Source organism: Zosterops lateralis (genome assembly GCF_965231275.1).
Source record: "Zosterops lateralis genome assembly, chromosome: 2".
Taxonomy (NCBI): Eukaryota; Metazoa; Chordata; class Aves; order Passeriformes; family Zosteropidae; genus Zosterops; species Zosterops lateralis.
The window spans coordinates 26,951,209-26,976,596 of record NC_139763.1 but is presented as its reverse complement, the minus strand read 5'-3'; the positions used below and the strand labels follow the sequence as shown (position 1 = coordinate 26,976,596).

Here is a 25,388-nt window from a genome sequence, read left to right as displayed (position 1 = left end):
CATGAGATGTCTTTATGGTTCTTGTCAGTTTTCTGCTTTGGAAGTCTTAGTCTAGTGGGAGTTTTTTGTTGTTGTTTTCTGGTTAATTTATTAGGTTCTTTTGTTACTACTCCATCAGCCAGAAGAGGGTAAGGATGTAACTCATTCATTTTTAAATGGCCTTAATAAATGTTTGGTTTAGTCATCTGTGTCACCCTTAAGCTTTTAAGAGGCTTGACATGTTTACCTGCAGTACTGTATTCTGCATGTATCTGCTGGTCACCAGACTCTGCAGTTTGTGCCATTAGTTTGTACTGGCAATGGGAACGGTAATTACAGGAAGGTGTTGCTCAGTCCTGGCTCTGAGCTCTGTAGGAGAAGCAGCACACTCAGAAATCTGTGCAAAGACCTTCAGAGGTATGCATTCACCTACTGTTAGTTCTCTTCTGAAGGTTTAAGTCAAAATAAATAAGTTGTCCTCTGTCTTCACCCAGCTGCCATCCTTCTCCAGTACTTACACCAACCACGGGCTGCTTTGGTGTTGCACAAGTCTTGTCTTCCTTTTCCTGTGACAATGAATCTGCAGATGTTGATACTTGAACCATGGCAAGCCTTTTTTCTTTAAAGTGTCAGCACCAGTAACTTGCCTCAGCAGATGCTAACCAGCATCTCAATCACCAAAAGGCAAAGCCCTTCTGAAACAGAAAAAGTGTAATGTTTTTACAACCATAAACCTGTTCAGCAAAACACATTTTCTGATCTTTTTGTTATCTGCAGTCCGCTGGGTAGAACTAGGTGGCACGCCTCTAAAATTAACTTTTTTGTTCTAAACTGTTGACAGAGGGCTCTGCAGCTGCAACCACAGGCACATGCAAAAAATACTGTATTTCAGACAAATGGGTGCAATGTTCACCTCTTAATGAGATGGGCTGGGGAAGTTAAGGGGCATTCACATTTTGATTGAGTATTGGGATACCTCCTCTTCTTGGTGCATATACTTGACCAATTCTTGGCGGGGGGGAGGGGGGGGTGCAGGGAGGGGGGTGCCTCCTTTTCCAAGCAGTGAACTATTCTATTGTTTGGCAAATCCTATAAGGCTTCATGTCATGACCTCAGCTTTCTATCAAGACAGTAAAGAAGAAGTCCATCCTGTGGTGTTAAAGGATTTTTTTTTCCTTCAAGGCAGTGGTGTAAACAGTATGGAAATAATTCATCTCCATTGTTAAAGAATTGAGTAAAGCCAGTTTATTTTTTTCCTGAATCTCAATGAATGTGTTTTAAAGGAATGATCCTGATAAAGAATGATCCTGAATGATCCTGCTCGAGTAAAATCTTTCACTTGAAGTGTTGTAAAAATGCACCTCTGACATAAGTCTGGCACCCATCTGGTATCAACCTTACTTTTCCACTATATGGCCCTGTGTCTTTTGGATGGGTGAGCCTGGAATCAAGAACACTTCTCTGCTGACTGTCTTTGAATGGCAAAGGATCACTCACTCACTCGTGGGGGAAGCATTTGGGGTGTAGTCCTCTTTTAACTTAAAAAGGGCTTGTGTGGGCACAGCATCAGTCCAGCTCCATTTGCCAGTTCCTGGATTCAGAGCAGAGCTCAGCACCTGTAGCGTGCACGGGCTTTGTCCTGGAGCCCATCCACGCACTTCCCTCTGCTGGAGGAGGCAGGGGCAGCCATGTTTGCCAAAGGCTGCTTTCATGTTCTCACCTCGGGTTTCAAATGCAGTTGAGCTGAAACATCAGTGTGTTGTCACCCATAACAGACAAGCCTTTTCTGTCCTGCCTTCCCATTCCTTTTTTTATGGATTCTCCCCATCCAAAAGCTGTTATGTGTACACAAATGAAAAGACACCAAAGATGCATTTTAATATGATATAACAAATAGTTCTGCCAGCTCTGCTCAGGTTTGGGAGGTTTTTTTCCTATTGTGAATAGTTATCCGTCTTCATGGAATTACTGTCTTTTATCTCTGTTTAAGACATGTAAGTATGATATTTTACAAACAATTGTCTCCTTTGTGGGGAGTACAGATAGTTAGTTTAGCGTGTGTAGCCTACCTCTGCCCAGAAAGCTCACAGTAGCTGAAGTACCACATGAAAAGGAGATCATGTGCAATTAAAAAATTAAATAAAAATATCTTCGCTGCATATTCTGTTTTACAGACTTGAAAAATAGAACTTCTCTGAAATTTTATCTCGGTTTTTATCAGAGCCTTATTCCTAATTTGGGCTGTGTTCTGAGCAGCTGAGTGTGTTGCAACAGAGTGAAGTCTATGGGAGGCAAAAGGGCAGTGCAACTGCTAGCCACATTCAGAAGAAAAAGATAAATGGAAAACTAAGAATAGCTTTGCTCATTTTCAGGGAGGAACCTTCCATCTGATGAGGCCCTTACCTAGCTCACCACAGTTCCTCAGCAGGTGATTCCTCCTGTCCTTGCTTTGCAAGTTCAGATTCCCACGTGCCTGCAAACCGTGATGCTATGCAGCAATAGGGAACAGGTGTGTGCCACAGAGGGGTGGATGGACCTGTAACAGAGACATCAACGTCAGTGCTTCTTCCTGGTGTGTTCTGTAAGCTGTCCTGGCCTTGGTTTTCCATTTTTAGTGTTTGTTTTCAGACACATGGAACGTGAGGTAACACGGACTGCAGGGGTGACTCTAAGGTTACCTCTGTGTTGCATAAATGCTCTGGTTGTGGGGCATGATGCCTGTTCCTTCTGCCCCACACAGGGCAATGGGGCTGGCATCCACCACTTGTGGCAAGCCAGTCCTAGAGCAGGCTGCCTGTGCCCCACTGATACTTGTCCCTGCATATTCTCTGGTCCCTAAGGCATAATTGTCCTCCTTTTCTCCTTTTTTTTTTTTTCCCTTGGCTTTTTCAGTGTGGAGCTGTTAAATAAAAACGCATTCACATTTTCAGTGTCCTTTTCAGCATTTCTGTTAACCAATCCCAATCTTTTAAACAAGAGTGCACTAACAAGAAGCTACTTTCACCATTTGGGCACTTTATCTCTTCTAATGTAGAACAGACATGGCAATGTTTCGCTGTGTCCTGAAAATCCATTAAGTACAGAGATGTTTCTACACAGGTCAATAATTTAGACCATGATTAACTTATTGTTTATTAACTTGTTGCTTTGGGTGCTAGGATGATTAATCCCTAACATTGCTGGCCTTTTCCATCTGAATAGCAACCAGTTTTGCCCTCTGAAAAAGATCAAAGAAAACAAAGACCTTTCCCCTGCTATGAGTTATCAAAATTACAGTCTAGTCAATCAATTCTTTCTGTTTACCTCTCTATATTTACATTTCTATTTCTGTCTGTAATGTAGTAGTAATTTGTGAATCTTTAGGATTTTATTAGACTCTTAAGATACTGTTTCAATGCATCTTTCAAAATAGTTTCCTTCCAGAATCCAAGTGTGGACTGACCTCAGCTTTAGGAAATAGTCACTCTTTGCCAGGGAGTAAGAGGCATGGAATTGAAGCTGGTGTTTTCCTCAGTGTTTATCCAGGGGTGCAGTGAACTAGCAGAACATTCTTGTGCTAGGTGGAAGAGAACAAGAAAGCTGTTAACAAAATATCTCCATGGGGCATAATTAGAAATGGGAGAGGTCATCTGCATTTCACTAGTTTTCTTACTGTTTAATCCCTCCTTCTAGTGTGTACAGAGCCTGGAAAACTGCCTTTATTTCTGACTGGTCCCTGAGAGGGAGGCTGACTGCAGCATATCAGAAATAAGCAGAAGAAAAAATATTCATTTACAAGTTGTTGAATAAATAAGCACCCCTGTGGAGGCATCTGTTTTTCTCGGTGTAGAGTTACTTTGGCTGGGTAGGGCTAAGGATCTCCTGGCTTGCTTTAAGCTGGGTTGCAGAAACAAGGCTTTTGCAGGTCTGCTCTTACAGTTTCATTGAACAAAGCCCCTGCAAAATCCCTGGGTTATGAAATATTTCCTCTCTGTCGGGTCCCAGACAAGAGATGGCATCTGCAGAACCAGAAAAGGAAGTCCTTGCCTTATAGAGAGAGCTCTTGGTGTGACACAATGGCTGATATAAAGTGTCGGGAGAGCTGAGTTGAAGGCAAAGGAACAAAGGAAGATCAAGATTCGGTGGCTGTCTCGGGCAAAAGGAAAGTGGAAAGTGTCTCAGGGATGGATAAATTTAAGGCTGCACTTGTTCTGGCCGGGGTAGGGGATGCTCTCGGTTATCGCAATTTCTCCCGCGAAAACAATGCCTTAGGTGCAAAAATCCAGCAGGAGCTGAAGGAAATTGGAGGGCTTGAGAACCTGGTGCTCTCTCCCGACAAGTGGCCAGTAAGTGACAACACGCTCATGCACATGGCTACAGCTGAGGCTGTCATCACAGGTAGGTACGGCGGGAATAGCGAACACAGCCTGCAGAGGAACAGAGCTGTCGAGCTGCTGCATTTCTTAGAATAAGCTTGATTGCTGGGGAAATCATGAGAAAGCATGTCAGAAATGCTGCTTATGTGAATGATAATGTGCATTAGTTTGGCTGCTCCATGAGCACAATCCTGTGACCATCTCCCAAACGGGAGGGGGTTTTAATTTCTGGAGTGTGCAGGGGCTCGTCCTGTATTTTTCCTAGAGATGTACATTTGGTTGAAGCTTAAAGACTAAAATACCACATGTCCAGAATAACAAAAATAATCGCCAAGTAGACTATCTGTGTGCTGGAGTACATCAGGGCATAATATAGCCACTAGAGAGTCTTCTGTAATAGATAAGAACTCTTCTGAGTGCATTGTTTGTGTCCAGAACTCTAGTCTGGAGTAGAGTTACCTTAGTACCTCTTTCAGGCTAAAAGCACTAGTGCTGTCTCCTCTTTGCTGCCCCTCAGACAAAGGGTTGCATCTGCAAATACCTATTTGTTTTATAAGGAGAGCTGCATGTCATTGGTCCAAAAAGTATCCTAACATACTGTATTTATAATGAAATCTGTCAGAATTGTGGAAGTTATTAAGATGTCTTCTAAAATTACAATGGTTTGACAGAGAACATTTCTTTTTTCTTAAGGTGGGGGTAGTCTTTTTAAGATGAGAAGTGTTTGTATTGACACCTTACCCATCAAACTAGAGCCTTCTGAGGCTGGCAAGATCGTAGAAAATACACCAGAAGACAGAGACCTCTCAGGAGTATTTTGCCTCTTCAGAATGGTTCAATTTTTTTAAAAAAATATCTGTACAAGTATTCCTGATTTTTCTTAAAACTCATAACACTGCATAACTACCAGTAGCAGAAGCTCCCAGTGTAGCTAAGTATCGTTCACGTCAATGAGGTTTCCTTTGTGCTCGTGTTTCACTCCTTTATCTGCTTGCTTCCAATCTGCTCTAAATTTAGTAGGTAGAGATCAGTCGAAGAGTGTGTAGGACACTTCATACTTGGCTATTAGCTAACCAATGGTTTAAGGGGTAGCTAATACACTAAAGATAAGGGCAAGATGTCAGCCTATCAAGAAAAAAGATGACTAGCATATTTCTGAATATAGGCTATGATTAAATACATATCATATGTTTCTTGCTTATTGAACCCTCTAAAATCATAACTTCTGGGTAATCAAGTCAGTTAGACCAACAGTAAAATAATAATTCTTTTCTTAAATATAGCAGCCTGTAAATTGCTCTAAAGAAAAAAGTTTAAGCTACTGTTTCCATTGATTGTGTTTATCCTACACTTTCATTTCTTTCACCTGATCAGAGAAGCATTTTAAAAAGGTGCTTTCATGGGCTGGAGAGGAAACAGCAACATGGAGTAGGGAATTTTAATGAAAAAAATCTTCATTTTACAGTAACATTGGTGAGTGGGATAAAATGAGCCCTTCTCCCTGCTTCCCACAAGGGAAACAAGAACCTCTCCTGCCGGCAGCAGTGTCTCCTCCTGACAGGGGGAATGCAAAAAAGCTCTGTGTCTTACTCATGGCCCAGCCTAGGTGCCAAATCACCCAGTCAACAGAGTGAAGCTGAAGAAGGTGAACGTCTGTGAGGCTGAAGGCATCTGCCACCAGCCCTGGGGGCCTGTCCTTAATGCTGTGGAAACATACTTTAATGAATATATTGGGTGACTGGAAAGTTACTAGCCCAAAAAAAAAAAAAAAAAAAAAAAAAAAAAAGAGAGAGAGAGGGGAAATAAGCAACAAAAATATCTCTGTTGTTCACTGCCCTGCTCCTTGTTCCTGTTTGCCTGGCTGGCTGCCTGCTGGCCACAGCATTCCCTCATTCCCTGGACACTCACCTGGCGGGATACTTGTAGGCTGGCACAAACATGCCCGTGGCTTAAAGCCATGAAGTCCTGTTGTCACTGTCAGGGCACTGCCCTCGGTGGGGCTCCCAGCCGGAGCCTGAGGCAGCAGCCAAGTGTAAGGTGCAGGCTTGTGTTAAGACAAAGGCAGTTCTCACCTGGGGAGGGGATTTTGGCCAGCGCTTTGGCAGCTGCACGGAGAACATCCCAGGAGGAGCATGGCCACAAGCAAGCAGGGCTGCGGGCACTGCTGCAGACTGAGCTGGTGCTCCCCAAAGCCAACATGTGCCCTGACTGAAAGGTTGATCTGACAGTGAATGATAGACAAAGCATCTGCTTCCTGGAGCAATCTGTCCTATAAGGGAGGAACAAGGACAGCATCATCAAACCCAGGGCAACTATCTCTGTGACGACAAAAGCATCGTCATTTTCCTCTCTTGCTTACACATGGGTTAAAAAAAAAAAAAAAAAAAAAAAAAAAAGAGTTCATTTCTAAAGAAAGAACCTGTCCTACTGATGGCTGAGACAGAACTATGGTACCAGGCATGGGAACCATGGTGGGCTTGAACAGCCTGGAGGTGCTGGACCACAGGGACTCTGTGCTCTGGGAACAAAGTTTCTGCAAGAGATGCCAGGCAGTAAGCCCTGCTCCTGGCTCCCGTCTGGATAAACTGTGACACCTGACTCCTAAATGTGGAACAAGCTGGCAGCTTGAAAGTGTCGTTTCTTTGGGATTACACACTGAGATGGGCAGTGTAACTGGTAGGGTATTATTTTATGTGTAAGAAGAGGAATCTTTGTTCTACCCTTCATTTTCTTTTTTGCCTGTCTCCATAACTGGTGCTTCAGAATATCTCTTGCTGCTGGGACTCCAAACTTTCTCTTAAGATAAATTGTGGATTTCCAGAATTCACCATCTCTGACAAAATGAAGATATTTTTAAAAGAACTTCTCCTGCTGTGTCATTCAACCTGTGTAACTAACCAAGTATTAAATGGGGTTTTCTCTAAGTATTTAGAAAATATATAAGTGGATAAATCCCTTTGGCCTGTGTTCACACTGATTACACAGCTGTAATGGATGCCAGAGGAAGGTTTTCCTTGACATGAGTCAAGGGCAGGATTCTTCAAGACCAACAACAGACAACACCAGCCAAGAGAAGCAGCAATACTGAAGAAAGTCTATGTTTAACAGGGGGAAGGTTCCTCCTTAAGCAAGACTGTAGGACTTGGTAAAAATAATCTATAAACAGATATTGTTAGTCAACTTATGGAGAGAAATTTATGTGCTGGAAACTGCCTTCAGGCAGTAGGGATTTACTACTCTTACTGATTCTTATATAAATACTTCTTATTTATTTTAAAAACTCACTGTTCATGATATTATAACATATTTGGCTGCCTGCATGAAATACCTACAAATTTTAGACAAAATATATATAACATACAGATTTTAAAAAGGAAGTTGATAGTTTGCTTTTGTATCTAGTCATACATACCTCTTTAAAGTGATTCTGTAATGTGGTAATTAAAAAAAAGAAAGGCTTTCATTTTTAAATTGGATCCACATCTGTAAAGGCAGGGGCTCAGCCAGGCACAGTTGGCTTTATCCAGACCCCATGGCAGCCACGCTGTCACCTGACAGTTGATCATCTCTCTAATGACTTCACACCAACAGAGCTTAAATAAAGGCCCTCAGCAGCTACTGTTGATTAACAGAATGCTTCATCATTCCAGTGAAGGAATTAAACATGGAAAGGAAAGGAGGGAAAGATGAGAACTGAGAGTCAAGACCATTCTCCCTCCAGCCTGCTGTCATGCTGTGTAAAAATGTGACATTGGCACCAGAAACATGACTTGGTATATTGGAAATGGAAACAGGAGTATTTCTCAAATGCATAGTGAGCTTGCTTGCATGTTTTTTGTGGTTTTTCGCTCTTCTGCCTTCACACAGCAACCTCCTCTTCCCTCCTCTGAGCAGATTACTGGTGTCTAGAGGACCTGTACCGGGAGCTGGTGAAGCGCTACGTGGATGCCGTGGACAAGCTGTCGGGCAGGCGGCCAGACCCTGCCACCATTGAAGGCTGCAGGGAGTTAAAACCAGACAACCACCTTCTCGCCTGGCACACGCCCTTCAATGAAAAAGGTACAGTACTGCTTTCCTTTAGACGGCTGGGCCAGAATAATGCATGCTCTAGGTGTTTGTGGCTATATGGAAATTGTTTCCTTTTCCCCCCTGACATCAAAGGCCACTACCCCTGAAACGTTTCCATGTTCGCCTGAGGATGAAGAGAGATCTGCCAAAAATTCCTTCTGTAGGGCACTGTGTCCTCTTGTAAGCAAACCCCTCCCTCTTTAACATCTATTTAAAGAAACTTTGTCCTTGGCTCTGTGCCTCAGGGTCCAGATTTTTGTCCTTGAGTTTAATGGTTATTTTAAGAAATATTTTCTGCCATTTTTCCTTTAAACGTTTGTAGACTGGGATCTTTTCAGTGACACCAGATCTGAAACAAAATGCCAAGCCTGTAAATTGCTCTCAGTGCTAACACGTTCACTGGAGGGAAAGCAGAGACATTTCTCCCTTTGGGTGCCCTGCCAACAATTATGATTTTTTTGTTGATAATCCCTCATATTCCTAGCCTGGTTTACCTACATCTGACCCTCTCTTTCTTTTCCTTTATGATCATTCATTTTTACAATGAGTAAAATTTCCACTTCAAGTTAAATAACATGCACACAGCTATATGCACGCACATACACACACAGTGCAATTAATCTTGAAAGCCTGTAGAGGCCCCATTATCAGGGAGGGAGCTCCAGCCAGCCATAAAACACTGTCAGCTCACCCTGGTGCTGGCTGTGTCGGTGACACCCAGCCACTGCAGAGCGCACTGCCTCAACAGAACTGCGTATTGATGCAACACCACGGCAAAGACCTGGTGGCACAATGCCACAGCTATTTCTGGGTCTCTACAGCCAGTTTGACAAAAAAAGCATCTCTCACTTGTCCCCTGCTCCTCTCAACAGCTGCTGGGAGTGAAAAGGGTGTATCCTTCCCACCCTGCTATCAGCCAGCCAGATCTGAGAAAGCGCCCCTTTGGCAGTGTCATGTGTTTTGTGACTGACAGTGGATAAAATTTGGTGAAAATAATTGTGGGAGCTGCTGTTGGCCTCAAGTAGCTCCTAACATTGTTTGATAAATGGCTGAGTATGGCTGTTCCCTGGTCCACTGCAGAGTTGGAGCTACCTCTCTTCTTTCAGCCTTCTACCTCCCCAGCTTTCCATGATGGACTATCTGCTTTGGGGATACTCTGGGCTAGAAGAATCAAAAATTAATTCCTGCCTTGAGATCTGGCAGCTAAAAGCCACCTTCTCCATCTGGTCTGACAAATAAGCACCCGGAACATTTCAGGAAGCCTTTTTTTCACCCTGAGAGCAGAAGAACCAGTGACCTGAAGTGGAGATGTTCTGTCTTCTGTGGGACCCAACACTGCTATGGACATAATTAGCTTTTAATTGAATTTACACAAAATTCTTCTTGAGGCAAAAACATGCCACAGGCATTGAATGCCTGTGACTGAATGCCTGTGATTGCATGCCTAGCAGTCAGATTATATTTTGGATGGGGTGGAACCAAAAGGCTGATTTGCTGTAGGCATTCTATCTTATCTTGCTTCCAGCAATAATTCATGTCCCAGCCTTCATGGATTTATCTTAGGTAATTTTGCATTGCTTATGGATACTTCTCTGCTCAAATTCTTGTGAGTTTAGTAAGCACACTGAATCTCTAAGTCAAACTGCCCTGTGTGTCTCTGCCACCCCATGTCATGCTCAATGTCACTCATTGCAGAGATACCTGGGTTATGTTAGAGGCTGGTGAGATTCCTGTGACCACCAGAAAACCTGCCCAATATTGTCTAACACCTTCCATTTTAAGAGCTTGTTTACAAATTACAACACTGATTAGCACAAGCCTAAAATTCTCTCCATTAAGTGTTTGCCTCTGTCTGTAAGTATTTGTTTAAAATTTTGATGCAAATGAGTCTGCTGTTTCTGAGACGTGGTAAAAATGTTTTCATCCATTGCCGAAACTTCAAATTGTTCAGAAGAGAATCATTGATGTTGTATAACTGGAACCAAAGTCTGAGTAAGATAATACCCTCTGAGCCAGAGATTTGCTTTTGGAGCCATTGTGAAAAGCCAGTCAAATGGTGGGTCAAATAGCTGGGCTCTACCTGTATCGTGTATTTCAGGCTGAGAGTGCAGCATCCAACCAGGTCTTTATTTGCAGCTGTGGAAGCAACTTCTGGGCTTCCTAGAAGAACTTTTTGCTGGTGGTATCGGCAGATGAGCATGAGAGAAAAGTGTGAGGAAAAATGCAGAAAATTGAGGAGAAAGTTGAAGAGAAGGTTAAGCTGCAATTGCACAGGAGATAAAAGTGCTGGGCTCTAAGTTTTCATGCAGAATGATCTGTAGTCACAAAAGATACCACTTCTTCAGGGCTTAGCAGCCATTACCCTAATCTTTGTTATTCTACAGGTGTAGAGTGAAGAAAATCACACTGAGGTATGATATACCAAAAAAGAATAATGTAGTGCATGAATGAAAAGGAAAATAACTGGGAAACACAGAGCAGACGTTCACTGTCTCTTCCAGGACAGCAACTAGGGACTTCAAATGAAACTAGGAGGTCATGACCTCAAAGCAAACTAAAAAATGGACTTCTTCACACAACACCTACATAAACTGCATAACTATTTTTCCAATGCCAATTTGCAGATGCTACAGTTCATGAGAGTTTGAAAATGAGCTGGGCAAATTCACCCAGGGGAAATCCTTCAAGAGTTTTTAAGCAGAAAGATGAATAGCCAGCTGCCTCCTGGATCAGGGAGACAAATTGTCAGCAGCTTAGTTAGTACAAAAGGATATTGTCATTGTATTTTTTACAGTTTCTTAAGTATCTTCTTCACTGTCAGACATGATGAGTTGGTTTGACCTTTGGTCTGATCATGGAGGACAGTCCTTATGTTCTCACATGTGTCACTCCTGTTGCTTGGCCTAGTCTTGCTCTCCTTTGTGTCCTTATGGACACAATCAATGGTAGATGTGAGACATGGGAGTTAGCTCCCTGAAGCTCTGTCTGGGTTTAATGTTGCTCCATGTGATGGAATTTTTTTGTTACCAAGTTTACTTGTCTAATTCTGCAGAAGGTTTTAATGGAACTTCCCAGACTGTTAGAACACAATGAAGTGGAAAAGACAAGCTTCTCCAAATCAGAAGTCAGATTACTGTAGTACATCTTCTAGTTTGGATACTGAGAGATGTTATTTAATTAGCAGTGTTGTGTAGTGCAAGAGCTTGCCCTCCTGGATAACCAGCATGGACTGTTTCTGCTTTGGAGAAGCCAGGTTTTCATAGGTTCTCATCTGCTACTCCAGGACAGCAGGTGTTTAATGAAGGGTTTGGTCTTGCAAGCAGGAGAAGATATTTTCTCCCACTTGAGTGGTGCCCTGGAAGACTGGATTTCCTTCCTGACTCTTTCTAATGGTTTCTATGTGATCTGTGGGATAGGCAGACAGTTTTATCTGCTCCTGGATAGCTGCTCTCAGGGGAGAAGAAGAACTCTTTTCCTAAGAGGAAATTCAGATATTGCACCTGAAAATGCTAGTAGGTGGTTTATGTTAGTTTGGCTCAGGCTTCAGTTTGGCTTGAAGTAGATCTCAGTGCCACCTTCACTACCCTACTTGGATCACACTCATAATCTTAGTACATCAGAGCAGTGGTGTTCCAAAAGAGCCCCTGGTGCTCTGCTCTCACAGCAGACAAAGCCCAGTGGAGCAGCTGAGGGCCCTTCTGCAGATAAGTGACTGAAAGCTGTGACCCTGGTGCATTGGCATCTGCTGCTTCAATTCACTCTGGCCCCTGAGTTGTTCCTCCCATGCCATCATACACACTAATGGACATGCAGCCATTCCCCATGATGCCTGTCTGGGATAGACAAGGAGATTGGGCTCCTAATGCAGGTTCACATGGGCTAAAATTAGGTAGCATAAATATGCTCCTTATCTTCCGGGAACTAAGAAGAGAAATGCTCATTGCTCCCAGCTATTCCCAAGGTCACTGGGAAGTGTTATTGAGCAAAGACAGTGCTGAAAAACGCCAAGTACTTTAAAAAATCGAAGCCTCAAGGTGGTTGCCTGCAATGAGTTAATGCTTTTTTGGGCATTGGCTCACCAGCTGCAAAGAGGAGATAATCACCTCACTGGTGCCTGGTGAAGATAAGCTCATTAAAACTTCTCTGGGATCCTAAAATTACTGTGATAAGTACTGCAGAGAAACTCATTAGTAAGTTTAACTCCACTCAATGAAGTGTTTAAAAGTCAAATACCTAGGATCACACTCCCAATGCTAAGGATTAAAAGAAATTCTGAATTAGCTATTCAATAAATAAATTTTGTGTTGCACAGAGGTGGAGGTTCCCAAGACTAACCTCGGTAAGTGTAGGTTGTAGCACAACAAGCACTAATTTCAGGTTGTATGGGAAACTTCAGTTCTGACAGTGCCTAACTTTGTAGGATTTGGCTCAGTAGCCTTTACTTTCTTTCGGACACATTATTTTTGTACAAACAGGTGAGGCTCTCCAGGATGAAACACTGAAAGGCAAACTGTGAAACTCATAAAGTGCTTTAATTTTGTGCTTACAACTATAAAATAAGGGTGTGAGGAAATGTGTCTTTCTCAAAGTTCTGTTTCTGGTGTGGGTACTTGGAGCAAGCAAAACAGCAGTGTTAGCCAAAAATGAGTCAAGATGGGATAAGAGTTTGGATCAAACAAGTCCTGTGAACAAGAGAGTGCATGGTTTTCTGAGCCCACTATGCTCTTCATAGCACTTGATTATATTGGAATATACCTGTAAAACCAGATGACAGTGTAGGAGCAAAATTCCTTACAAAGAACTTTCTAAACTTGAAACTCATTTTGCATGGTAATTTCCCATTCCCTGAGCACACATGAGCTGAATTAATGGAGTATGCTTGTCCCACATTTTATCATATTTGTGCGGGACCAGTCTCCTTTTAAATGCTTGATGTTATCCTTTTATTTTAGGTTCTGGATTTGGAGCTTCCACAAAAGCCATGTGTTTAGGGATGCGATACTGGAAGCCAGAAAGGCTGGAGTCACTTATTGAAGTGAGCATTGAATGTGGACGAATGACTCATAACCATCCCACAGGTAATGCCTGACATCCCCTGAGGCAGCTTTCCTCTTCTGCAGGGACTAACACAGTGAACTTCCCTGGTTAAACCACTTCTGATTTGCAGGTTTCAAGGCCTCAGTTTGAACTTTGCTTGGTCAATGCATACGTGTGTATATTATTTCTATAGGCTTATCTATTTGCTTGTATATTATGCTGACAGCATTCTCAGGCATAGTTGTTTTCTCTCCTAAAATCCCAATATGTAAACATTACCTGCCTTGTCCAAAGCATATTCATGTTAGTTGCCCTGATCAAATTTTGGGATTCATGTATATCTAGATGACTCACTGTTATCATGCAAATTTATAGTTCAGGGGATAACAACATTTTTCTCTTGGCAGGTTTTGTCATATCCAATCACTGTAGGTAAAGCCAGTAAGCCAAAAAACCCTAACTCCACATATTTTAGGATACAATCTGAAACATTTTCTAAACAAAACCTAAATAAGCAGATTTAATGTTGTTTTTAATATTCAGGTCTGTCATTTTGATAATTTTATGCTATGTAAACCTGTATTCATTCTGTCTGTTTTAAACAGCAATAAATAAAGCCATAATGAATGGTGACATGTTCAACAAGCTCAGTGCTACAAAGCAGTCAGAAAAGCCATCAGGATGCCATAAAACTGGGGGAAAAGGGTTCAAAACAAAGCAGAAAATTAGGCTGGTATGTAAAGTCTGTGGTGCATTAGCAGCCCTAGTAGTCTGCTTGTAGTCTGTGCCCATCATGTCAGAAAGGGCTTATGAGACCCAGACAATGGCAGCAAGGAGGATCCAAGTTGTCAGACACCTTCCATATAGTGAGAAATTACATCCAGAAAGAGTTTTCAGCTGGGAAAAGAAACAAGTGTCACAGCAGGGAAGCAGGAAGGAGACAGGTGGAAGGGCCACATGTACCTCACTGCCATCCTGAAATGTGTCAGGGAAATGCCAATTATGATCCTCATAACTCAGAAAACCCAACCAGTGCATCAGTTGGGACTGAAACAAGCAGACAAAGGAAATACTTCCCCATGTTATGCACAGTGAAGCCTCAGACCTTGCTGCTACAGGCAGCTGCAAAGTCCATGGGTATGCCTGGGTTCAAAAGAGACCAGGCAAATAGGTTGTCTTGTCAAAATCAACCAAACTGTGTAATTAAAATGGCTCCTAAAACTAACTTAGTTGCTCTGGGGAATGGAGAAGCCAAACCATGTAGGGATTCACTTCTGTCTTGCAGAGGCAGACACCTTGGCCAGGGTGTGCTTTCTCCCCCAGGGAGGAGCAGCACGCTGTGTGAGGGCTGCCCTGGGCAGGGGGAGCAGGGCAACAGCAACAGTGGGATGGGCAGCCTGAGGGGAGGGCAGGAGGGGACTGCCAGTCCCTCCAAAACCTTCAGGGCACACCCCAGCTTCTGCCACCCTCTGACTGAGTTGTCCCACTGCCCCCTGCTAGCCCTTCACACTAAACCCTCTGCTGCCCCTCACGGTAAATGTGGCACTCAAGGACCTTTGTGGCCTCTGGGCTAGGTGCTGTCTTTCTGAGTGAGACCCTTTGGGCTGGACCTACACTGGCTCTTATTCTTTATGAAAACATATACAGGACTCTAGTTGGATGTGCCTGGGCCTGACCCCGTATTGCAGGTCTTGTAGCAGAGGGAATTAGTAAGCACTTCATCTGGACTTGTCACCTCCTAAGATAATTTTGTTTTACCTTCAGCAAAACACACAAAATTCATTATTACCTCTATGTATGAGTGAACACTTTTGGACTCATGCACTGAGAGAAGCACCTGCATCAATACTTCGCTCACCTGGGATTTATTTAAATGACTGACTGGTTTTCTTAAGCTTCTTTTGTACACTGCACCAGGTTGGTTTTTTTGCCCTTGACAGAATGCCACATACACAAGCAAATATAAGAAACGAGCCAACTGTTTCTGGTGTCATGGAAGTGTTGAGTGCCCATCAACATTTTTAAAATGTTGAAATATTTGTAACCAAAGGAGAATACCAGCATGTCTTTCTTGGACAATTTCTTCTTTCCTCTAACAGGACATGGCTTTGTTCCCTTAAAGTCAAATGAGCCAGAAATAATGTTAGATCTAGCAACCACCACTCTTGGGCTGGACAATGCTGTAAGCAAGCTGATACAGCTTGTAACTGAATCACTTTGTACAAGTTAATTATTTCATGTGACTTCAATTAGAAGATTTTCAGTACCCCATTGGTAGATGATGTTTATTTTTGACCCCTACCTCAATTTCTATCACATTACACCACTGAGAACAGAAGCTCCCTCTTATGTAAGATAAGTTGCAAACCGATGGGCAGCACTCATTAGCCAATAATCTCAACATGCCACAAGTCAGGCTGCAAACAGGAGGAGATGGCTTGTGTACATTTGTTAATCTATCTGACAGCCATGAGGCATGCCACTGGTGATCTTATGAGGAAAACAAGGACAAAAAGGATGGTACCAGCAAAGATGCACACTGTGAACCCTTGTTATTTGTGAATTGCAGGTTTTCTAGGGTCCCTTTGCACAGCTCTCTTCGTGGCATATGCAATACAAGGGAAACCCCTTGTGCAGTGGGGAAGAGAGATGATGAAGGTTGTGCCGATGGCTGAAGAATACTGTAAGAAGACCATTCGTCACATGGCAGGTACCAAGTCTGCATCAAGAGTTTATTTTCTTAAAGCTATGTTTAGCTGGAAAGGCACTGAAGAATTCTTGCTCCCTAGTCTTCCTCTAAGACTTTACATCTTGCTGCTTTGCCTCCTCTCCTCCCTCCAAAGGTTGTCCTCCTGCTTTCTCTGCTCGGAGAAGTAAGCTCTTCACAGGTGGTCTCACCTTCTTCTTCCTCCAGTTGGTTGCCTGGTGTATTGGTGGCAAAAATATAAAGCAAAATCGCAATAAGCATACCCTAGATGATCCAGTTTTATTTTTAGGGAATCTTCAGAGATTGCTGGCAAGGTGGAGAAAAGAAATTATATTTAGTAGGTTATTAGGCAAACTGACTGCTGAGATTAATTATTCAGCTGCCTTCCATCAATTAGTGCAGTTCAACATCTTCCAGCAGAAAAAACATTGACACTCCTCATCCTGCCAAGAAAATTTCACCTGCACATGCCTCCTGAGCAAGAGTTAGCCTTTGACCACAATTCAGATTTGACTTTTTGCTTTTCTGAACAAATATTTAAGATACAACCTGCTGTATCCTTGTTTTAAACAACCGAGTATCACCCACCTACTGAACTTGATACTACTTACTACTTTATTATTGCTACGCATGTGGTCTTTGGGGCAAAGGTACTTTGGTCCCCTCTTGCCAGGAAGTGGTGTCTGTAATGGTGAGACCTGCCATGGAAAGATGAGTACTATTACATTGAAACATCAAGAAAAGAGATTAAAGAACAGCTGTTGAGAAAGGCTGAATTCAATAGAAACCTTTACTCAAGAGCACTCAGAAATTAAAACTTACTACTGAAGAAAAGCTGCTGCTTTAAAATCTGAAAGGAGCCCCAGGAAGGCTTTCTGAAAGACCCTGCATTTTCATCTGTGCCTCATTGCACACCAGGATTTTTTTAGCAGAGACCCATGAGGAGCAGGTGCAGGATTAATGTGATTGAGCGTCCCTCTGAGTGGCTTTGCAGCAGGTCCCTGTCACTCCACCCCAGCAGGACCCCTCAGTGTGGAGATATGTGTGCTGGACTCCTGAGGCATGCCCTCCAGCCAGTGCCCGTATTGTTGAGCTTCATCCTATTTTGGTAGCGGGAAAAGTGTCCTGCATTAAAGTTAAGCTCCTTGGCTGCTGAGATGCACTGCAAAGAAATCCTGCCAAACAGAGTCCTCCAGTTTTAGAAAATCCTAATTTAGCTATATTATCCCCCCATGGATAACAAACAGAGAGCTTGTTATCCATGTCACAGAGAGTTTGACTCTACACCCCTCTCTGATATCCAGTTGCAGTTCCATGGACCTGAATGTGACCATCACCTCGGCTGGGCTCAAGGAATGGTGCAGAGCCTTGCTAGGGTTAGTGGCATGGGATACTACATGCTACAGGACCATGCTACAGGTCCACCCAACAAAAATTTCCTTCAGCTGCTTGATCCCTCTATTTCTGAAACTGTGGAACAAGCACCTTGCTTGTTAAGGTGTTACATAGAAAACATTCATTTTTGAGGCATTTATGGTTTATCATCATGGGGAAATTAGGGGGAAAAAGCACACAAACAAGCAAAAAGCCAACAAAAAGGAAAGAGATCGGTCAGGTCACTCACATTCCTAAAAACTCTCATAACCAGCTGCTGTAGTGGATAGTTTACATTTGCTTTGCTTACATTTGTTTTCCTCTCGATGGTGTAGGTGCATCTAGATGCTCTCCTTGGCCTGATGGCTGTAAATGCCCTTTCACTCTGCTTTTGTAAACATCTCCCCTTTTTAGGGTTCTGGTCAATGTTTTCCTTGAAATGAGGCTAAACTGTGTCATAGACTGAGAAAAAGGGCAGCTGACATTTCCAGATGTCTCAGACATGTGGTTGAATGGCCATCACTGTCTGGGACTGGGACATTGGAAGCTGACAACTTTGTGAAAGTATCAGGTCCTACAAAGTAGCTTGGAGTTTTACAAAAAAAGCCCCTACTTAAAGATCTTAATTGCCAAAGAGAGTCACTACTGTGGCATTTTAGGAAAAGAAGCAAAATCAGATTGCATCCTTCAGGTGAATGAATCATCCTTCAGGCTGTGTGTGCACTTCTCAGCTACTTGCAGTACATACCACTGAGAAGCCAAGCAGGAGAGAGGGAAAAAGTGGGAATGTTAAATTTTATTTTACACCCATAGTCCCATCCCAAACTGCTAGTTTGCCTTGGCATACTTAGCCATTTGGGCCACCTCACTGCTCTCTAACCTCCTATCCCCTTCAGCTTGCCAGGCAGGGCTTCCCTCAGGCCTCAGTTCTGCAGGCAGGTGCACGTGTATGTGCTTAACAGTCCAGTGTGACTGACTTAGGTGCCTTTTTAAGCCTTTATAAAAAGAGTGAACAAGAGCATTGGCCTGAAAATACACTAAATTTAGTAAGTTTATTTACATAGGGAACATAAGCATGATTAGAGATCACTTCCCAAAGTGATAGAAAAAAAGGAGAAAGACATATGGTTATTAAAAAAGGCTTATTTCTATGGGCACAGATAGCAGATGTGTATACTATTTATCTCTTTGCTACATTTGATATATATTATAATATCTGCAAATGGGAATTTTGCACTTTCCTATCTGTTTTTTTCTTGAATCATCACACAATAAATGCAATGAAAATAAAGCAGAAATACCGGAGAATTTATGCAATTAAAAATTGATAACTGAGGTAGGTTACAAATTGTATTTAGGATATGGAAGCATTTTTTATATTCTTTAATCATAGTAAAGGAATAAAAACTGGAAAAGAATTGATTATTTTCTTTTTGTTGACTCTTATCTTTTCCTTGGAGTGCTCTTCAGTAAATTCTTGTAAACTTTCATCTTGATATATTTTGAATTACATTAAAATAACACAAATTTCTGAAAGTATTTTCTTCATTGCCTCCTCTGTTTTCAATTAGATGTCCCACTCCATACATACTTAGTATATATACTTAGTAAAATACCTAGGGTTTCATGTCAGTCAATACTGTCATTACCTTTAAAATATATTAAAGTAGAACTGAAAATGTTCTCAAAATGAAATACTACATCATTAATTCTTCTGCCTTCAGAATATCAAGAGCACTGGTTTTACTTTGAAGCCAAGTGGCAGTTTTATCTGGAGGAGAGAGAAATCAATGAAGAAAATCAGAATCAACCTGTCTTTCCAGCCAACTATGATGCAGAGGAGAGAGAAAAGGTAACTGCAACTTCCAAAAGTTCTTGGGATAGAACCTGAACTCTGAACCCTGAACCAACAGAGGTATTTTCAGAGAGACACACCACTATTTTTCAACTAATTCTACTGCCAGAGTAGTCAGAAAATACTTCTTTTTCCCCCTGAAATTTCAAGAAAGAAAATAACAACTCCCATCCTTGACTCTGGTACATGTTAGCTTAAAAAATAAGCAGTTACCACCAGTCCTGGGTTTGCTGCAATGGGAGAAGCAGGTTTAATGGTCTGGTACCCAGAGCAGGTACAAAACATGGGCCATATGAGGGTGGAAAAGGCAAATGTCCTGCCTGGGGCACTCATTAAATCCTAATGGAGCTGTGGCCAGAGCCCCACAAAAATATCTCCAGGTATTAGAAGCTGGATTTGGTCGTGTTTAGTGGAGGGTGTCCCAGCCCACAGCAGGGGATTGGAACTCAGTGGTCTTTAAAGGTCCCTTCCAACCCAAACCAGTCCATGATTTTTTTGGTCCTTTGAGCAGAAGACAGACATCCCAAGTGGTTGATTGGCTGCCAACCTGGGCTGTGCCAAGCTAGTTTTAAGTGTCTAGAGAGATGGTGTTTCACCACATTCCAGGAGATACTATTTTATAATGTACATGATCTTTTCTTTGCTGGCTATATCCTCTTAACTCGAGAGAAATAATGTGTCTTCTTCCCTGCTGTTTACAGCTATCTGATATGGGCTGGCACCCCCCAAAGCTCTCCACTTAGCAGCTAAGCAATACGTATGTGGTTCTTGTCACCTTTTGCCATAAATCAATCCTTTTTTTCCAGACTATTTAAGCATAGTTCTATGCTGAAAAGTCACTTAGTGTATTTTTACGTGATTATCTGTGCAGTGCCTATGGAAGTCTGATTGACTGTGGATAAAAAGAAATATAAAAAATAGATTCCCTTCCAGGTATATTTTACTAATTCAGTGCCATGAATTCATTACTAGTTTTATATTCCTTCCAGTACTACTGGAGTCTCAGCAAAGGTTTAGGAGAGATTAAACCAAGCAGTAATTTTCCATGATCATTTCAAAAGAGAACTGTATGAATTCCTAATACAGAAGCAAAATTTACCTTCATTATCCTAGTCCAACTATTTTAGGCTACTAAGCTGTTTATTTTGATGAACAAGAAAGGAAAAACGGTGCTTGACCCTCAAACTCGTCCACCAGGCAGAGATCATAGCCAGGCAGAAGACGAGACACTTCACTAGTGTGGTAATAGCCATGGAAAGAATAGATCAGGAGAAGGTGACCATTCTGCCTGCCCTTTTTTCAGGAGTCCCCTCCCTTTGCCTTCCCTCCAGACTAGCTGTCCCCTTGTGTTTGGGAGTACAGCCCACTGCCTTTCCACACGCAGTTAATAAAGCACCAGTGTCTGGAACAACCTTTGCCCACAGGTCACCACATGCGTGTTCCTGCTTGGCCAGGTGCACCTTTCTGCAGGCACAATGCCAGCTGCACGTGAAAGTGAGGCCCTCAAATGTGGCTTGGATTGACACAAGCATGTTTCAAGGGCAATTTTCTTCTAAAAAAGAAATCACACCTTGAAGTGCTTAGCAGCAAAGGCCACACACTCTATAAGCTGGTATACACAATTTTTTAGTGATGAGCTTTTGTTAGAGATGCGGTGAATGGGCAGACATTGCTCAACACGTGGGATCAGCCTTGATTCTGCAAACAACTCACCTGACTTGTTTTCCTGTGATGGACAGAATGTGCTACAAAATTAGGGAGGAACAAAACCCAAGTTCATTCAAGACAATTAGACTTGTTTCCTTAAGATGGAGTTGCTTAAACCAGCAGTGAGAGAGAGCCCAGAAAGCAGAGAAAAAAAAGAATGGAAAAGGAGTGCTAGCCAGCAGCAGGTCAGATCCTGAAGGGTGAGGAAGTCAGAGGCAGATGTAATTACTGGCAGCAGGGGTTGACAGCAAGGAGGAGATGTGAATTACCTCCCAGGCTTGGCAGCAGCTCAGTGCCTTCAGCAGGAGAGTGCATGCTGACACCCCGTCCAAGTCCTGGGTCCTTGCTGGCCCACCCAGGGGAAGCTGGGCTGGTGCCACAGCACAGCACAGGGCTGCACAAAGGCGCTGGAGCTGAAAGGAGAAGGAAGCAGTTTGGGAAGTGCTGCCTTGGGACAGTTAAGTCCTGCCAGGTTCAGTCCGAGGACAGCTATCTCCAATATAAAGCTGTTTCAGCAAGGCCAGATGACCTCGGATGTGTGCGGAGCATCAGGGATGAGGAGGAATAGCCGGAGCAACGCTTGAGCTGCCTGGCTGCACACCCACAACAGCCCCTCCATGCTGAGCCCTCCTGCCTTTGGTAGCATTGCATGTGTGTCTGTGCTGCTCCACCAGCACCCAAACTGCAGCAATAGGGCTGGAAATTTCCATAGGGCAGAGAGCATAGCATAAGGCATATGCATAGCATAGCATTAAGACATAAATAATATCTCTAAATTGTAAGGAAAAAAAAAGGCAAAAAAAAATGCAGCAGATTGAAGCTGCTGAGTGAAGTAGTCCGACTCTGTCGAGTTTGATGGATGTATAGATAAACCTCAACCAAGTATGAAACAGCTCAGGTGAAAATGAATAGAGAGAAATGCAAACTCTTCATACATGTTGCAGAAGCCAAGACCCAGCCAACCAGCAACACTGAACTTGCCATGATGTAAGTTAAACTTCAGGAAATAAAGCTGCTCATTTCTTAATAAGAAGGTATTTTTTAACTATAGATTTATTAGTGTTAAGATAATTTGGGGATTTGGGGCTGGAGGTACCTGCTCGAGAGAAAATCTAATTTTCCTTTGCAAACCTCACTGTGGGTTTGGAGTTCTTTTGTCTTCCTTCTTCTCCTGGGGAAGAACTGTTTCTTATATTTTCAAATTATTTTCCCTTGTGTTTGACAAGTGCTTTTAGAAGAGGAGAGAAAAGGCTTGGCAAGAAAAAGACAGAGAAAGGGGCTTGAATTACATAGTCTGAAACCAAGGCCCTAAAGAAATTACTGGATCAGAACATTTTCACCTCCTCATGAAAACTTGGCCACTGAAACATTTGTGTGCCACAGGGAGTTGAAAATATTCCCAGAGGCAGGAAGAGGACTGATGAAGTATGTCCTTACCAACCTTAGTTTTTTATATGATCAGAAATTTCTAGGAAATTTTCTATTGAAATCTGTCTTGATCTAGTTTTTGGCATTTCTGGCTTGCTTAGAGCAGGCTGTGGGTGCAGTAATCAGGCCCGCGGGCTGACACCGGCCCCTCAGGCCCCCGGGGCTCCTGTCCCGGCCCGGCCGCCGCCCTTCCCCAGCCCAAAGGGGAGACCCGGCCCGCAGCTCCGGGCCCCGGCTGACAGCCCCGTTTGTCCCTCCACAGACGTACCGGAGGTGGAGCTCCGAAGGCCGCGGGGGAAGGCGAGGCCACGACGCGCCCATGATCGCATATGACGCCCTGATGGGCTGCGGCGGGGACTGGACGGAGCTCTGCAACCGCTCCATGTTCCACGGAGGTGAGGCCCTGTGCTTCCCGCCCCTGCTCCCTCGCCAGGCCCGGCAGAGCCCTCCTGGCTGCCAGCTGCCTCTACCATGTTGTCTGTAACATTTTCATCTCTGGTTTTAGCCTCTAAACCCCATTCCTCTGGCAGCAGCTGCCACACAAGCCACTGCAGCACTTTTCAAATGATGCTCCATCTGCATCTCATGATTCTGCCAGAGGTGCTTGAGGAGTAAGTCCAGCACAGCTTTCTGAAGGGCTGACAGATCCTTACAGAACACAAGCACATTTGGCTAAACAGCCCTTTAGCTCCAGGTAATGAAACCAAGTAAGGGAGAAAAATAATACAGCAACCAAACAAGTGGCAGCCAAATAAAATCCAGCACTTGGAGGCACACAATTAAGTACTTCTACAGCTTTGTGAGAGAGAACTTTCTCATGAGCAGGTGCATCTTGCTGGGCTTTTGGGAGGGCCAGCATAGTTGGGGGTAGGAGCCCAGCCCTGAATCGCCCACTCCCTCCCTCCCTGTGGTGTGGGCCCTTTGCAGGGCTCTGGGTCTCTCACCTGCCCCAACACAGTGGTGGGAGCTCACAGTCCCCCCCTGCAGAGCCCGGCAGGACAAGCCCACAGGCACTGAATGCACAGGGCACCAGTGCTCCTCAGCAACGCTGGGTGTTTTGGAGCCTGCACAGTGCTCTGCTGTGCTGTGCTGTGTTGTGCTGTGCTGTGTGGAGGGAAGGGACACTCTCCAGTCCAGGACCTCTGTTGTATAGTAGACACCCCTACAACTATTATTCCCTTTGTCCTTTGTCGCTGTTAGGGGACCCGAAAGAACCATGCACTCACCGTCAGGTTGAAGTGAGGAAAAGAAGGACAGTTTATTATGATTTAGGGTTTAAATAGGATTAGGAATTTGGTCGAGGATTGGTAGATGAGAGGAACACCTCTCTGACTCCAATGGTCAATTCAGAAGTCCATCACCAAGAAATAGGAAAACAAACTACATTGTTTTGAGAGACTCCAGAAGAAGTATGTAAACAATCATTAGGAGGCTAAAGAATCAAGATGACAGTCTTTAGCAATGGCTAGCTGCCTGCAAGAGGCGCTGTGCTGGGGCAGATTTTCCAGAAACTAAGCTCCCAGACCAGGAGTGCACACCATGGTTGCATCTCCATGTGCTTGTCTTGGCATCACTCTCCTATTTAGGCATCCTTAGCCTTAAGGACTGACCCAACACGCTCCCAATGAGCTCCATCAGTGTGGAATTCTCTCTTCTCTGCTCAGTGCAGTTTTTGGTTGTGTGTGTGAAGGTGACACTAAGAGACCACTGCAATTGTGCTTAAACCTGCAGGGGAGAGCGCGGCCACGGGGTCCATTGCCGGCTGCCTGTTCGGCCTGGTGTACGGCCTGAGCAAGGTGCCCAAGGGCCTGTACCAGGACCTGGAACAAAGGGAGAGGCTCGAGTTCTTGGGCGAGAATCTTTACCGACTATCCATGGAGGAAAAGTAAAGCAGTTTCTGCCATTTTCTCTTTCTATAAAGACCTTTCTATATCAAACCCTGTAGATACCTGACTGGCATTCGTAGTGAAGGAAGTAGCCCTGAGTTAGTCTGAAGAGTTCTGTGTACATTGCGTGCAAGTGAAGATAGCTGAGTTATTAGACTGATTAGAATTATTAGACTGATTAGATATATGTGATATTTGTGGGTTTTTTACAGATGTAGGGATTTTTAAATATAAGGAGTGCTGCTTAAACCTCAAATGGCAAAAAATAAATAAAATGTCTTTTGACTGATTTCAGTCTAACTTGCTATAATACCACTTCCTAAACAGCTGTTTCCAGTAATTACACGTACAAAATTAATTTTCAGAACTAATGCTTTCTTGCAAAACTAATGGTAGTACCCACTCATGGGGATATTCTCTGTATATTTGACAATCCTTTCACCACTGTGTCCCTCCTTGTTCTCAAATCTAATGTGTCTGTGACACTTGTAAACCTAATGTCTCATGGATTAGCTTTTAATGAATCACTGATCCCTGTATCAGCACTGTGGTGTAAGGTATTGTTACATTAGAAGCTTCCAGAAAAGGAAAAGCCAACACTAAAAATACCTCCAAGGAACAGCAAAGCATCAGTGTGTCTAAAATTTCTGATCAGTGTGTCTAAAATTTCCGAATTATGTTTTTATTCTTCTTCAGTCTTCAGAAAAAAAATTTCTTTAAAATATAACTGGCTGAAATATTTGTAAATAAATTAATCTTGCACTATTTTCTAAGTATCAGTCTTTATTTTTAGATTGAACAGATTATATGTTGCTGTATCAGTATCAGAATTTTTGGCTGAGGCCTTCAAGCAGTTGTAATAGGTCAACAGTTAGGCTGTGATACATTTCACAAGTCTGAACACCACGAAAACCCCAAGAAGAAAAGTTACAACTGTTTTACCTTTTTCCTTTTTTTCCCCTTTTCCCTTTATTACCTTTTGTCTTTTTTGC

General features: G+C 43.1%; 1 protein-coding gene across 1 annotated transcript; it reads left to right on the top strand.

Annotated features, from left to right (window-relative positions):
• The first annotated feature begins 3,810 nt into the window (after window positions 1-3,810).
• ADPRHL1 (ADP-ribosylhydrolase like 1) lies at window positions 3,811-25,150 on the top strand. The gene is made up of 7 exons (XM_083884901.1): window positions 3,811-4,356; window positions 8,229-8,393; window positions 13,355-13,480; window positions 16,009-16,149; window positions 19,245-19,372; window positions 22,773-22,905; window positions 24,242-25,150. Exons 1-7 carry the CDS (start codon window positions 4,143-4,145, stop codon window positions 24,397-24,399), a joined length of 1,065 nt encoding a protein of 354 aa, XP_083741027.1. The 5' UTR covers window positions 3,811-4,142; the 3' UTR covers window positions 24,400-25,150.
• The last annotated feature ends 238 nt before the right edge of the window (window positions 25,151-25,388 follow it).

Excerpts from the sequence above, each read along its gene's own strand:
- ADPRHL1 (XM_083884901.1), top strand. The coding sequence starts at position 4,143 with ATGGATAAATTTAAGGCTGCACTTGTTCTGGCCGGGGTAGGGGATGCT. Across the intron at positions 8,394-13,354 it reads CACGCCCTTCAATGAAAAAG|GTTCTGGATTTGGAGCTTCC; the intron begins GTACAGTACTGC and ends CTTTTATTTTAG. Across the intron at positions 19,373-22,772 it reads ATGCAGAGGAGAGAGAAAAG|ACGTACCGGAGGTGGAGCTC; the intron begins GTAACTGCAACT and ends GTCCCTCCACAG.